The sequence below is a fragment of the Megalobrama amblycephala genome, linkage group LG14 (assembly GCF_018812025.1).
Source record: "Megalobrama amblycephala isolate DHTTF-2021 linkage group LG14, ASM1881202v1, whole genome shotgun sequence".
NCBI lineage: Eukaryota > Metazoa > Chordata > Actinopteri > Cypriniformes > Xenocyprididae > Megalobrama > Megalobrama amblycephala.
This window is the reverse complement of record NC_063057.1, coordinates 52,419,405-52,434,367: the sequence shown is the minus strand read 5'-3', so window position 1 is coordinate 52,434,367 and position 14,963 is coordinate 52,419,405. Positions and strand designations below refer to the sequence as shown.

Below are 14,963 nucleotides of genomic sequence, written 5' to 3'. Positions count from 1 at the left end.
TTCTGTCTGAATGAGTCGTCACTTCAGCATTGTGTTTCAGACATTGCCACCTTGTGGAATAAAGGTGAATTCCACTTATTCCGTCATCTAAGATTTAATTATTGTTGTGCAAAAAAAAATATATGTACACTCACACCTCGGGTCGTTTGTGACCCTATACAATTTTTACAAAAAATGAATACAAAAATGTGCATTCTTTAATAATTTTATGATGTTTTTTCTTTTTATATTCTTTATAATGAATTGATTGAGGAATACCAAGAAGGTTGATGTCTAACTTTAAAAACTGAACGAGGAGGAGGGTAGTGAATGACGTCCCGGGTCACTAAAGACCCGAGGTATGCATTTAAGGGTTAAACGAACCAATAACATGTATGTCTGTCTAATTACTAACATTATCTTTGGCTATCGTCGATACAAGAAATCATTGTCTATCGGCGCATTATCTATTGCGGCCCTAAATCCTGCCCTACATTTTTCTCATTCTAGAATCCTTTTCACTCAGGCCCCGTTTACAGTAGTGCATTTTCGTTTTAGAACGGCGTTTTAAAATGAAAACGATCCTTGTTTACACTGCCACTTCCACAGCATTTCAGAAATAATCTCTGTCTACACTACATGTAACGTGCTAACGTGGGCAGCCACGCCATCGTTTTCAAAAGTTTCTGTTTAGGTCTTCCGTTTAGGTTTTCAAACTAAAACGGGGTCTGCAGCGTTTTCAAAAGTCTCCATTTTCGAGGTTCGAAAAAAACACCTGCGTAAAACTTAAGCTAAACTTTAGCGCTTTAAAACGCAAACACACTAGTGTAAACGGGGGCTCAGATATACATCACAATAGACTATCGCAACATCCATTTCATACCGACTTTCAGACTTTTGTAATGCAACAGAAATAACAAGTCCTTGTTGAGGCATGATGAGGATTTGAATTATTTTTATTTATCAAAGTGAATCATTGAAGCTTCTCATTTATCCTAAAGTTTGAGTTGAAATGAATTTAGAAAAACATTCTTTAAAAACTGTAAAAAAAAAAAAAAAGTGACTTAAAATGGTCATAGTGTCATGTTATATAATACACCTTATCAGCACATAAATAGTCAAAGTATGCCAACCGCAAAATAACAATGAAATGATTTGATTATTTTATAACAATAAAAAATACAGAAAGAAAAAGCTTTTCCCAGCATTTGCATGATTCATGTCAGAGCAACGTAAACCCAGAGCTGCCTGCATGCATAATATCAAAGTGCTTTAGTTTCATTTATGGCATAACACTCATAGGACAAGCCCAACATGGAAACCAGGCCCTGTTTTTTAAAAGAAGCCATTTAATGCAGAAATGCTTTTGAATTCACTCATTTATCTCTACTGAAAAATTGAAAGTCTCATTGGTCACCAGCATAATAAAATGTTTTGCAATAATAACCAGCTGCATCACCGTCACAGCAGTCTAAGGACAGCAGTGCCAGGCCAAGGGTAGGTTTAGCGGTTGGGTGGGGTTTGCATTCATTAAGGTAGAGCGTATAGTTATACTGAAGGGTAGGGTTTGTGGTTGGTGCGGGATACGTGATCGTCGAGCACCACCCTAACTTCTGGTCAAACGCCGATGTCCTCAGACTGCTGTTTCGTGTGGTTCTGTGTTTCTACAGTTGATAGCAACATAGTGTCTGCCCAGATCCGGCCCACATCTGGTCCACGTGAGATCTACATGTACCAGATGTGAGCCAGATCTGGGCCACACTATTGGGTTGCACTAGCTAGACCAGCACTATACCAACTCTAACCAGCCTGGATCAGCATGGAAATCATGCTGCTCTATTTTTCAGCAGGGATATCAAACCCTTCCATCTTCAAAAGAAATCAAAATGATGCTAACAAAGTTGAAAGCCTGGATGATTATGTAAATACACATGATAAAGATTGAGAACCCTGGTTATCTTGTTCCTATTTTTTATCCATTCTGTATCGCATATGGTGGATTAAAATTTGATTTACTGTAACATAATATATTGACAACTTTCAATCATTGCCATTTTTGTTTCCATATTCATTATCTACATAAATTACATGAAAAACTCTTTTTGGTCCACTGTCTTGTATTTTATTTTATTCTTTAACGTTTCATATAAAAATGAGTGTTTTTTAAACTGCAGACATCTATATTCACATTAAATAAACCCCACTCTGGCATGTATTTCTTTTATACAGACTTCTTTGTAAAAATATAGCTTTCATCTCAGCTATTTAACTTGCTGGCAAAGCATCACAGTTGTGATGTTTAGTATTTAAGTGAATATAATAAATGCCCCAAAGAACGAATTAAAGGGTTGTAAAACACATATGCTGGTTAAGATGCCTAACACACATCCTTAACGTGGACAAATCAACACATCGTCTTTAGATTCTTTATTTTACCTTTCGTACTTTTATGTCATTCTCGTTACGAAACCATATAAATACATAAATTCTCATTAAAGTGCATTAGATTTTAAAAGACAACATGTACACTCAAATTAAAGGTATTCTTTTTAGACTGCAACTCACATTGATACAGATATTGGCAGTTTCTACCAATTACAGTCCCTGATGCAGACCTGTGCGTATTATACAGCACTATTAGCGCTTGTGCTTAGCATCACTCGGAATCGTCTAATTTCTATTAACAACAACAACTGTGTACTATTTCTAAACTTTGTTTGTAGTTATAGTTTTATGGAGTCTTATTTTAAATTGAAGTGTTTCACTTCTATTGCATACTCAACTCTCTAAACCCACAGGACAGGATCGTTTGACTGGATATGAAGTTGTGCATTCACAAGCTTACTATGCATGGCCACACTGAGGTAGATCCAAAGAAACCAATGAGCAAAACACAGCCATTACAAAAGAATACATGAAGATGAAAAACACAACGTTTCACACTTCTTTGAAAAGCAATGCCTGATCCAGCGAGATGTACCTAATTCTATTTTATGTACAAGGATGTTGAGGGACCATGTCCTGAAATTCAATCCCAGCAGCTCTGGAATATCCCTCGACATATCATGTATGATTAAGATTTGCAAATGTTTTACAGTAACTATTGCATGTAGAGACACTCTATATGACTGAAGGCACTATTAAATTATTTATTTAAATAATAATTATTAAATATGCAATCATAATGTATTAAATATTATATTCAATATAATAACTACAATTATTTAATATAGATAAATATATTGAATGATTAAGTATAGTATTGAATATGTACATTTAAAAAGCTTTAACAAATGAAGTCATACTTTTAAAAATGTAATACTGCCTGGAACAGATTTTAAATAGTTTGTTTTTAAAGATATTTAAGGAAGTTGTGCTTTTAATGGGCAGTGGTTGTAATTTAAGAGAGTCGTACTGTCGACTTGGCTATATGTGATGAAGTTCATGTATTAATTAAAGCAAGATACATAGTACCATATCAAACAGACCTCAACGTTTCAAAAAACATGCCATGATCTGCATAATTAATCAACATTCAGTTTGTAAATGGATTTAAGTAGCCTTAATGAGCAAATAAACAAGTAAAATAAATACATGATGAACATATGGTACAAAAACATAAATGTTCTACAAGCAAATCTAGTTTTTGTCACTGAATAACTAATAATATTTTGGGATAAGGTGCATTGTAAAATGTAAAGTCATTTATATACCCAAGTACTCTAACCATCCGACGAATAGTTATTCTGTCTTTTACTTGTTTAAAATTTGGTGTCCATAGGCATATTTTAGACTACCAATCTTCAAACAGAATCAAAGCAACTCTTGTGGACTTAAGATCAAACATATGCAATGAAATAATACATTATCAGAGGTCCAGGTTAAGCATTCTGATATATGAATAGACTACACTATGTACAGTCTTGTAATGGCCTAGAATGACACTGGAAATCTATACATCTGTGAGACGCTTCCCTTTATTTACACAGTTCTGATTCGCAACTGTGCAGTTCCCAGTTCGCAGGTTCGCCTCTCGAAAGTTATCAATGCTGTTATTGAGGTCATCATCAATCTCCATGTATTCGGACTTGCTGACGACCGACGAGCTGCGACGACTGGAGTTGGAGTCGGACGCGATGTTCGGGTTGCTCACTGTGAGGAGCTGTGCCTGTTCATCACCTTCGGTTTCTCTGTGATAGAAATAGTTAAAGTTGGACACAATCACAGGCACTGGAAGCGCGATCGTTAGCACTCCAGCAATGGCACATAGAGAGCCTACTATCTTGCCCCCGATCGTAACAGGGTACATGTCTCCATACCCTACGGTTGTCATCGAAACCACCGCCCACCAGAAGGCGTCTGGGATACTTGTGAAGAAGGAATCCTTCTCTTCGGCCTCGGCAAAATACACCGCGCTGGAAAACAAGATGACGCCGATAAAAAGAAAAAAGATGAGAAGTCCTAACTCACGCATGCTGGCTTTCAAAGTCTGGCCTAAGATCTGAAGCCCCTTGGAGTGTCTGGACAGCTTAAATATCCGAAACACCCGAACCAACCGGATAACCCTGAGAATGGCAAGAGACGTAGCCTGCTCTCCTCCACCCTTCAGCTCCTTTCCATCCTCGGGGTCCTCTGCCATCTCCGTTCCGAGCGTTATGAAATATGGAATGATGGACACTATGTCGATCGTGTTCATCATGTTTTTGAAGAAGGCAGGTTTGCTCGGGCAAGCGAAAAAACGGACTATCAACTCAAAAGAAAACCAGATGATGCAGAGTGTCTCCACAACAAAGAAGGGGTCGGTAAAAATATTTGGTTTGTAGTAGAACGTGCTGTTCCCTATCACCTGGAGCCGTCCATGTGGATCCTCTTTCAACTCTGGTAAAGTCTCCAAACAAAATATGACGATAGAAATGAGAATAACCATGACGGAGACAATCGCGATCCCTCTGGCAGGGCCTGAGCTCTCGGGATGCTCAAAAAGCAGCCAAATCTGTCTCTGAAACTCATTCTCCGGCAAGGGGCGCTCTTCCTCACGAATAAAGCCCTCATCCTCTCGAAATTTTTCCATGGCTTCTTCTCCAAGCTCATAAAACTTAATTTCCTCCGAGAACATATCCAAGGGTACATTGACGGGTCTTCTTAACCTTCCCCCTGACTGATAGTAGTAGAGGATTGCGTCAAAGCTGGGACGGTTTCTGTCAAAGAAGTACTCGTTCCTTAAAGGGTCAAAGTAGCGCATCCTTTTTTTGGGGTTGCCTAATAGGGTGTCGGGGAACTGGGCAAGCGTCTTGAGTTGTGTCTCAAAGCGCAGCCCTGAGATGTTGATGACCACCCGCTCGCAGCACTCGGGGGAATACTGCGAGTCCTGCGGTTGCCCCTGCAGAGTGGAGGACGTCTCGTCTATGTTATCTCCAGCAACCACCACAGTCATCCTGGAGATCAAACTCGCAGTACTGGATGGCAGTGGATGTTCAGGTGGGTTGAGTGCGCATCCAACGCCCTGCAGTTTGAATAGTCAGTGACCCAACAGGACATCCAGCATCATGTTCCACCAAATGTCGACCATCTCCATGTCCCATGGACCACTGCGCCTACTTCATGTCTTCACCTAGTCAGCCAGAAAATTAAGGGGAGTAATGAGATACCTCAGATACCATGACAGAATAGAAATATGTCCTATACCTAGATAGAAAATCCACAGGGATGCGATAAGAAATTTCTACTGGAACCAATCCTGAAGGATCCTAATGTATATTTTGAATCATATTCAAAAATAAAACCAAGGTTCTTTCAGAACACAAAGTTCCCAACAGGACCATCATGATTTGTCAGTATAAGATAAAAAAATATGTCAGTGAATTTCTTCAGTCCGCTAGCAAGATATTCCAGTACAATGCACGTACCGTTCTGGTTAAAACTGCACAATGATTTCTAATACGATTCTAAGGATCAATAAGATCTGATTGGGTGAAATGAATTTGAAATGGACTTGCTTGTCAAATAGATTTCCAAGTGTCCTGAATGCAAGTTTAACCCTATACAGAAACAGTCAGAACATATCTTCTTGTGAGACAGCTTTATCTAGTTAACATTATGCTCTTGGTATATCTGTTAAAACATAAATGTTACTGATTGAGATTCTGCTGTTTCTATATATATATTACTTCAAACATGCACATGCAATATGGTTCTTAGGTACCAAACACTATAATTAATAATTTATTTATTTTTTACTAGCTCCCAGCAAATATCAGGACACTATTTGCCAGTATGAACATTATGCATGTACAATGCAGATAATGAGAGTGATACCAAATGATGGTAATGGGATGTTATAAAATGACTGTCTTTGTACTTACGTGGGCAGTCAGATTGAGGAACAGTGCAGGAAAGATCTGCGCAAAACCTCCTATGTGTTATTAAAAATAGATCTCACATTACAGCCTCACATTCATACAGCAAGAATATTATACATCCACAATACACATCCTACTGCCGTCAGACAACGGCAAACTTGCAGTGCTCCTCAAACCCGTGCAGCAGAACAGTGGAGACACAAACAGAGAGAGAGAGGGAAGGAGGGAGGGTGAGAGAGCGAGAGTGAGTGGGTGAGTGAGTGAGTGGATGTGTAATGCGCAATGCAGACAGACTCCAGCATGTTGCCAAATGTCCTTTTCCACACATCTGATGGGACACACTACAGCTGAAGGAGAAATTCCTGTTTAAATGGTATTTGTTTCTATCATTAGTGTGTCTTTTTGTTCACAAATTACCATAAAAGCAGATTAACAAGTATCTACTAATAAATACCAATTTGCATGTAACCTTGAACCAGAATGCTACACCTTTGGTATTTTATTTAGAGTAAAAATGTTTTTTTGGATCATTTTTTGGAGCACTGAGCAGACTTAGTATATTTGAAGCATAAAATGTGGTAACATCTAAATTTAAAAAAAAAAAAAATGATTCAATCAAAATTATTATTTAATATGATTTAAGCAATCTGATGTCATTTGCATTCACCAACAAAGGTACATTTAAAGGTTGGATGAAGTAAAAACAACTGATCTTCCATTTTCAAACCTGTGACCTTGGCTTTGCTAGCAGCATGATCTACTTATTTTGCTCATAGTTACATACAAATTGATGCTTAATACTTAAATCAGACTGCGAATAATACACCTGAGAGATTGCTGTGATTTTTTTTGTATTCGATTACATTTAGATGCCTTTTCGTGTGAAAATGGAAAGCATTATCTGTTTGGTCAAAGCATCATTGAGATGTACAATGTGAAGACTGTAGCTCTGTGAATATCATCCAGTCCTCAGCAGCGCAATCGCTCTCAGTACGAGAGATCAACACAATTCTCCATGGCAACCAGGAGTTAGTAAAAGAGTGAGGAGAAGAGGAGGGAAAACAGGTTTACACACCACTACAGCACTAACAACAAACCTCACACTCATATACGGCGTAAAATGATTTGTTTGTCAGTACTTCCTCTTTTTTCATGGTTATATCCCAGTCTTCATCTTTAAAGTGTACATTAAATAATGTTGGGGGATGTCAACAACTTTAATTAATATGAAATTTCAATTCAGTTTCAATAGTTGAGTGAGTATAAGAGCAGTTATGTGACATTAAAATTCAGAGCAGCGAGGTTGTGAGGGAAAGACTTAACGTGTTTTTATGTATGGTCAATTAAATTATGTAGAGAATAAAATAATAATTACAGAAGAAAAATAATACAATCTTTAGATGAAAAAGAAATCTGTGTCGGACCACAATATAGACCTTATTCACAGTAGCGCCATCTTTGATTTATAATGGAATCAATGAAATGGCTGTAAGGGAGAGACATATCTCTTCAGTGGCTTGTACTGTTATTTAATGTGTTTTTGGATTGTCCTGCTGATGAAACACTTCAAAAATATCTTTCCAAGAAACTTCAGTAGACATAAATCTCCAGACAACGTGAGCTGTGGAAAATGATCCATGATTTAGGAGCTTTCTACAGCTTTCTACAGTGGATACCATCGAAAACTACAATGATTTATAGTACAGTTTAAATGGTATTATTATTATTATATAAGCATTTTTATTTTGCTTATGTAAATATGTTTAACTGTCATGAAAATACTGAATTTAATTTAGCTATATATATATATATATATATATATATATATATATATATATATATATCATAAAATATATTATATGTATGTATGTATATATATATATATATATATATATATATATATATATATATATCATATTTTGTTCAATATATTTTTTTATTTACACAGCAAAATCCCCAGAGTTAAATTAACTCTGCTCAGATTACATATGGTCCCTCTCTATATAGTGTTAAAGTAACACTGAAGCAGAGTTCAAGCTAATGAGATAATTAAGTGATTAAGTTATGATTGAACATTAGTGATGAACACCTGCTGTTAACAAGCAGAATCACTGAAGAGAAACACAATAACTACAATGGACTTCCAGCCACAGCCTTAGATGAAATCATCTGAAGATAAAAGACATTAAATCTCGCAAGATCTGATTAAACAACTCCACAAACAGCATATTATCCTATTAACTTTAACTCTGCTTCAGTGTTATTTTAACTCTATGTAGAGAGGGACGATATGTTCTCTGAGCAATTAATTTAACTCTGGAGATTTTGCTGTGTAGAATTTTGAGGTGATTTTATCTAAGCAATATTTCTACAATTTTTATGAGCAATGTTTCCAATAATTTTTTTAATTACTTTTTAGTAAATGCAATATATATATAGTATGTCATATATATATAGTATACATATATATATATATAAAAGTGTCATAAAATCCCCTCAAAATTCTAAATAAAAAAATATATTGAACAAAATATTATACATATATATATATATAGGGGATTTTATGACACTATATATATATATATATATATATATATATATATATATATATATATATATACAAAAAGAATTTGGGATAAAGGGATAGTTCACTCAAAAATGAAAATTATCCCATGATTTACTCACCCTCAAGCCATCCTAGATGTATATGACTATCTTCTTTCAGTAGAACACAATTGTAGATATTTTTAAAAATATCCTTAGTCCTCCAAGGTTTATAATGGTTGTGAATGGGCCGCGTTTTGAAGCCGAAAATAATGCATCCATCCATAAAAAAAGTAATCCAAATGACTCTAGGGGGTTAATAAAGGTCTTCTGAAGTGAAGCAATGCATTTTTGTTAGAAAAATATCCATATTTAAAACATATTTACGACCGTACACAGAATGCGCAAGTCATTTTGCGCCAAATGAACCCGTGACGTGATGTATGGCACAGGATGTAGGAGTATTGTTAGCAAACAAATAGGGCTGTGCAACAAACTCAAACTCAAACTCAAGAAATCCTCCAACTCTTTTAAAATTATCATTTTAGACTTAAAATCCATGACCGGTGATTTGTTTTGCTCTATCCTCTGCGCCTCCGCGTTTGTCATTGCATTGTGTGTCAGGTCAAAGGATACTCTTCTGCCGCAAATCGACTGCGTACAGTCATCCACCAGATACTAGTTATTTGAATTTATAAAGTTTTAAATATGAATATTATTCTTATAAAAACGCATTGCTTCGCTTCAGAAGACCTTTATTAAGCCCCTGGAGTTGTATGGATTACTTTTTTTTGGATGGATGCATTCCCAGACACATCTGGTACATGCGGATTACATGCGGACCAGATGTGGGCCAGATCTGGGCTGACACTGTGTTGCTGTCAGGGTTATTTTTTACTTCAAAACACGCCCCCCCCCCCATTCACAACCATTAAAAACCTTGGCGGACTAAGGATATTTTTAAATATATCTCTGATTGTGTTCGTCTGAAAGATGATAGTCATATACACCTAGGATGGCTTGAGGGTGAGTAAATCATGGGATAATTTTCATTTTTGGGTGAACTATCCCTTTAAATTTGACCTAGTCATGTTCTTTCTGCTGCTTTGGAGCAGTTTGTATTGTGAAAAACACTACAGAAAATAATGCTTGGAATTTAATTCAAGGTCAGACTGCATTAAAGAGCTCCTCACCACAAAACTCATTCCTCTGTTATCTGGCCATGACGTGCTTTCTTCAAGAATCCCCCTCCCCCCCCAAAAAAGAGCAATTATTCAAGCTGCAGCTTTGTGTAAAACCAATGGAACGTAAATTGAATGTAGAATCAGGAATACTCTCACGATCGAATGAAACAAATTCCTCAGAGTATTTCTCGTGTGGAAACCTGCTGATGTGGACTCTCTGCTTTTTGCCTAGCAACAGTCACTAGTGTACTACACGTCTCTGACAGCCCTGTTCCTCATTTCATTTCAAGGATCCTCCGCAGAGCTCATTTCATTTTCAAAGGGTGATCACATTTACGTGAACGTTCTTGAGGAATCGCGATTATGGGTCCAGTACATTAATGCCCACAGATCCCCTCACATGAATAAGATCTACGAGCAGGATTTAGCTTCTCCGTGTTCATTTCAGCAGAAGGACAGCTGAGGAGAGGTGCAGTCTTACAGTATGAATGTAGCACCCCTCCTCCACTCTCATTCATGAATGCACCGGACCGTTATATAACACTTGTGCTCTATTTAAAAGAGCCGTAGCAATGAAGATGGGCAGGAGACTCACGCGGTGCCCTTCAAGACAAACGCCGGAGCCCTAGGGGCTGTTGGGTCAGACCGTTAGGTGCTATTATTAGCTGTGTGTCACACCACAACCAATGGAAATGGAGTAGAACTGACAGATGTATGTGTGTATGTGTGTGTGTGTGTGTATTCATTGGTAATGTGCATTTGTGTGTGTGTGTGTGTGTGTGTATGTGTGATGATTGCATCATGAAGCGCACATCGGCCAGATTTACTGCACTGCACCATTCTGCATTAAATACACAAGACAAATCATTTATCTCATTTTCTATAATGTATTCAAATTAGTTTGTGTCCCAGAGACTGCTCAGCTGAGCGTACACATTTGACTTTACAAGAGAATGTCATTATGTCGTCATTGGGGTTATTTTTAGTTCCCATGTCTGCTGGGTTCCCATGGGAGTCCTGTTAACACAAAAATGTAAATGTAAAATTATCACATTTGATCAGATTTCTTTCTTTTCACATTTCTTTCTTTTCTTTTATTTATTTGTTTCTTTTTTTAGTAATAAATAGGGGCTTTCGCACCGGAGGAACCTTTTCATAGTTCCTAGAACTATTGGCTGAAGTACTCAGATTTTGCCGTGTTCGCACCGCAGGAACAAGGAATGATTTTAGTTCTAGGAACTCCTTTTGGGGGAACTAAATTAGCTCCTACTTCAGAGTAGGGTCTAAACCAGCACTATAGGAACTATCAGTGACGTGAGTGTATGTTGATTGGTCAAACGCATGTCAAACACCGGCACCCGGCATTTTTAAAAAGCAGACTGTCCTCCAAAAAAACCCTATAGGTCATTTTTCAAGCACCTTATTACGACCTATATTAACGTTTTAAAGTCATGCGTGTAAAAACGCATCAAAATGCGTGTTCATTTAAATGCATTGTGTGGACTTTTTACACCATTTGTCCTATTTCCATTTAGCAAAACGTATTTTTTATTAACAACTACAACCACCCCACCCCTAAACCTACCCTTAGTGATTTATAGCGCATATACACTTTATGAGCACATGCGTTCCCTGGGATCAAACCCACGATCGCATGATCACATGATTGCATATTGTTGTATATTCCAATGCTCTGCCAATTGAGCTATGCGAAACCTAAAATACTGTATGACGCAGATTAAAGGGAACAATCCCGTACGAGCCCCCAGTTTGTTACGACCCCTGGCTCAAGGGGAAGCAACAAAGACAAGGGACACATGCAAACCAAATATTAAGCTCAAGAAGATGTTTATTTACTACTAAATTAAGGTAACATTAAATAATAGAATGAAAACAATTAAAGGGAAACACAGTGTTTCTGTGTCCATCAGTAATGTCAGTGTGTAAGGCAGAGTGCATGGTTGAAAGAGTAATACAATGTTGAAGCATAAATGCGGAAAACAAATCAAACAAAACATAAAGTCCAAAACAAAACAAAACAAAACAAAGTCCAAAGCCAAAGTTCCAAAGTCCCCAAAGTTCCTCCTTGGCTCAATTGGAGATCTCTTTTAAAAGGAGCGCCTGAAGCACTGATCACAGGTGTATCCAATAGACTGCTAATTTGTGGGAACAGGTACCAAGCAGCAATACCCAAGACCATCAGCAGAGGTCGTCACAGACCTGTTGTCGATAGAGGTGCAACTTTAGCAAACACTCCAATGGGTCGTATTTCAGGGAAGTGACAAACGACCTATATAGGTTGGAGAACATGTTGTTAAAAAGCCGTGTACATATTTACTTATTTACTTCATGAACATGTAAAATTGCAATAACGGCATTTACCTGTTGTCTGCAGGGTTGTGTTCTTTTCTCCACCTCGATATGTAATACTGAAAGTTGTCATAGGAGATTTTGTCTCTTAGGCCCACTTTTTGCTCTTTCAGTCTCGTAAATTATGCGTTTACATTCCATCTCTGTTATCACGAAACCCACGACACACAACTGATCGCGGCATCTTCCATCCACCGGTTTTTAGCGTTTGTAAATGCCGAGCTTAAAGACGCCACTGTCGGCAGCTTCAGAGTTCCTATTCCAGGTGCAAATGCAACCAGGAACATGGCCTGGTGGAAATAGTTCCTAGAACTATTCAGTCTGAAAGCCCCTTATGTTTGTTAAATAATACTGACCAGCTGGACATAGCAACTGGCTCAACAATGGCATCAATATGGGGCAAGATTATCTGTTTTTCAACCAATTGCAGATGGGGAATGATCGGGAAACCTGTTTGAAAACAGTTATTATTGGTTGTGTAGTTCCATTTGGTTATGAAAGTGACACCAGTTTCCTTTTTTCTTTCTCAGGAACTGTAGCATTTGAAGGATTCATTTTGTTCTGGACCCATTGAGCACCTTTTGCACCCCTGTGGACTGTATGGTGCCTTCTGGGTTTCTTCATTGTCGTTCTCAGGTGGGAAGGACATTTAAAGTATATGTTAAAATGCATCAAATATTTTCACTTGAAAATAAATCTATCACAGCAAAAATCCAAGCATTTGATTTGTGATCAGCAATGGAGTCATCAAACACCTAAGTGTCAATGCAAGATTCTGTATTTGAGTTTCTATAAATCAATCGAATATCAAGTCTTTTATAGTCAGTAATTCATGTTGACAGTAACTCTGGGTCTATATTTTGTTGAGTCTGCTGCAACAAGTGCATTGTGTCCAATTATCAAGATGGATGCATGAACAAACTTTCTATACAATCTAATCAATATTCATATTTGTACATATAGTGTCCATGTATGTAGGCCTGAACAAATTTTATTTCACATATCAAAATATGGACAGCACCTTAAATGCCTTAAATTCTGGCCTCTTTATAAAGACTAGTTGCAAGTTTAAACTTAAAAAAAGAAGAAGCTAACATTACATTTATTTGTACACTTCCCGGCCAAAAAAAAAAAAAAAAAGGATTTTAATAGGCAAATACTTAAGAATCTATGAATGAATCATTATTACAGTGATTATTATGTTTCTAGCATGTTATATGTTTGGCAACGGTTCTTTTAACCCTTAAAGATGGAGTGTGTAGCTTTTCATTTCTTGTAGGAAGACACATCTTGACCATTCCAGGAAGACAATGTCAAGATTCACCAGGGTTAGAATTGTGAAAGATATGTGCCAATTCATGTGTGAAAATGATTCTTCATGAACCGTTCTGAGTCCTTACCTTAATTTCACTGAAAGTCTTTGGGATGTGTTGGAGGAGACTTTACAGAGTGCTCACCTCTTGCATTGTCAATACAAGATCTTGACCAAAAACTGATGCATCTCTTGATGGAAATAACATCATAACATTAATTTCCATTGAGAGGTTCATCATTTTTCGGTCAAGATCTTGTATATAAAAACAAAAAAAGTTCACAGGACATCACTTTTGCCTCTACTGTACATACTGTACATGCATAGCACATACATACCTACATACATGCATACATAAATCAAAGAAATGTTATGGTACAAACTGAATATGAAATATTTATGATTGTCAAGAGATATAGCAAATTAGTGGCAAAAAGCATGTGAATATCTAAGAAATTCACACATTTTTAAATATTTCTCTACAATTGTCAGCTGTTGCAAAAAGAAGCCATTTAAAGGATTAGTTCACTTTCAAATAAACTTTTCCTAATAATTTCCTCACCCCCATGTCATCCAAGATGTCCATGTCCTTCTTTCTTCAGTTGAAAAGAAATTAAGGTTTTTGATGAAAACATTCCAGGATTTTTCTCCATATAGTGGACTTCAATGGACTCCAAACAGTTGAAGGTCAAAATGACAGTTTCAGTGCAGCTTAGATAGGAGCCTTATTCCTCGTCTGGTATCATTTAAAGCCATTTGAAACTGCACTGAAACTGTAATTTTGACCTTCAACCATTTGGAGTCCATTGAAGTCCACTATAAGGAGAATAATCCTGGAGTGTTTTCATCAAAAACCTTAATTTCTTTTCGACTGAAGAAAGAAGGACATGGACATCTTGGATGACATGGGGGTGAGTAAATTATCAGGAAAATTTTATTTGAAAGTAAACTAATCCTTTAAGTAGTTATTCTTAGATTTATATGCCATAAGAATGTTTTGTACATGTTGTTGTAATGACAAATTCAAGTCCTAAACGTAGGAGATCAGACAGAAATAGTATTCAAAGGGATTTATTGCATACATTCTGTATGTTTATGATTCAAATATATATATATAACCTCATGTATACAACATACTCTCTATAACAACATCTTTAGCAAAATTACTGTATGCCATACATTTACATCATTAACTAGACATTTAATTCATCACCC

General features: G+C 36.9%; 1 protein-coding gene across 2 annotated transcripts in view; it reads right to left on the bottom strand.

Annotated features, from left to right (window-relative positions):
• Nucleotides 1–279: 279 nt before the first annotated feature.
• Nucleotides 280–14,963, bottom strand: part of kcna1b (potassium voltage-gated channel, shaker-related subfamily, member 1b) — a 33,980-nt gene continuing 19,296 nt past the window's right edge. Inside the window, exons 1-2 of one of the 2 annotated variants that reach the window (XM_048154984.1) lie at nt 6,342–8,029; nt 280–5,590 (exon numbers count right to left, since the gene is read on the bottom strand). In XM_048154984.1, coding sequence (XP_048010941.1) covers nt 3,932–5,413 — 1,482 coding nt within the window. In that variant the 5' untranslated portion in view covers nt 5,414–5,590; nt 6,342–8,029 and the 3' untranslated portion in view covers nt 280–3,931. Of the gene's footprint in view, nt 5,591–6,341; nt 8,030–14,963 lie in introns of those variants that run through there. The other variant, XM_048154985.1, reaches the window with a different exon arrangement.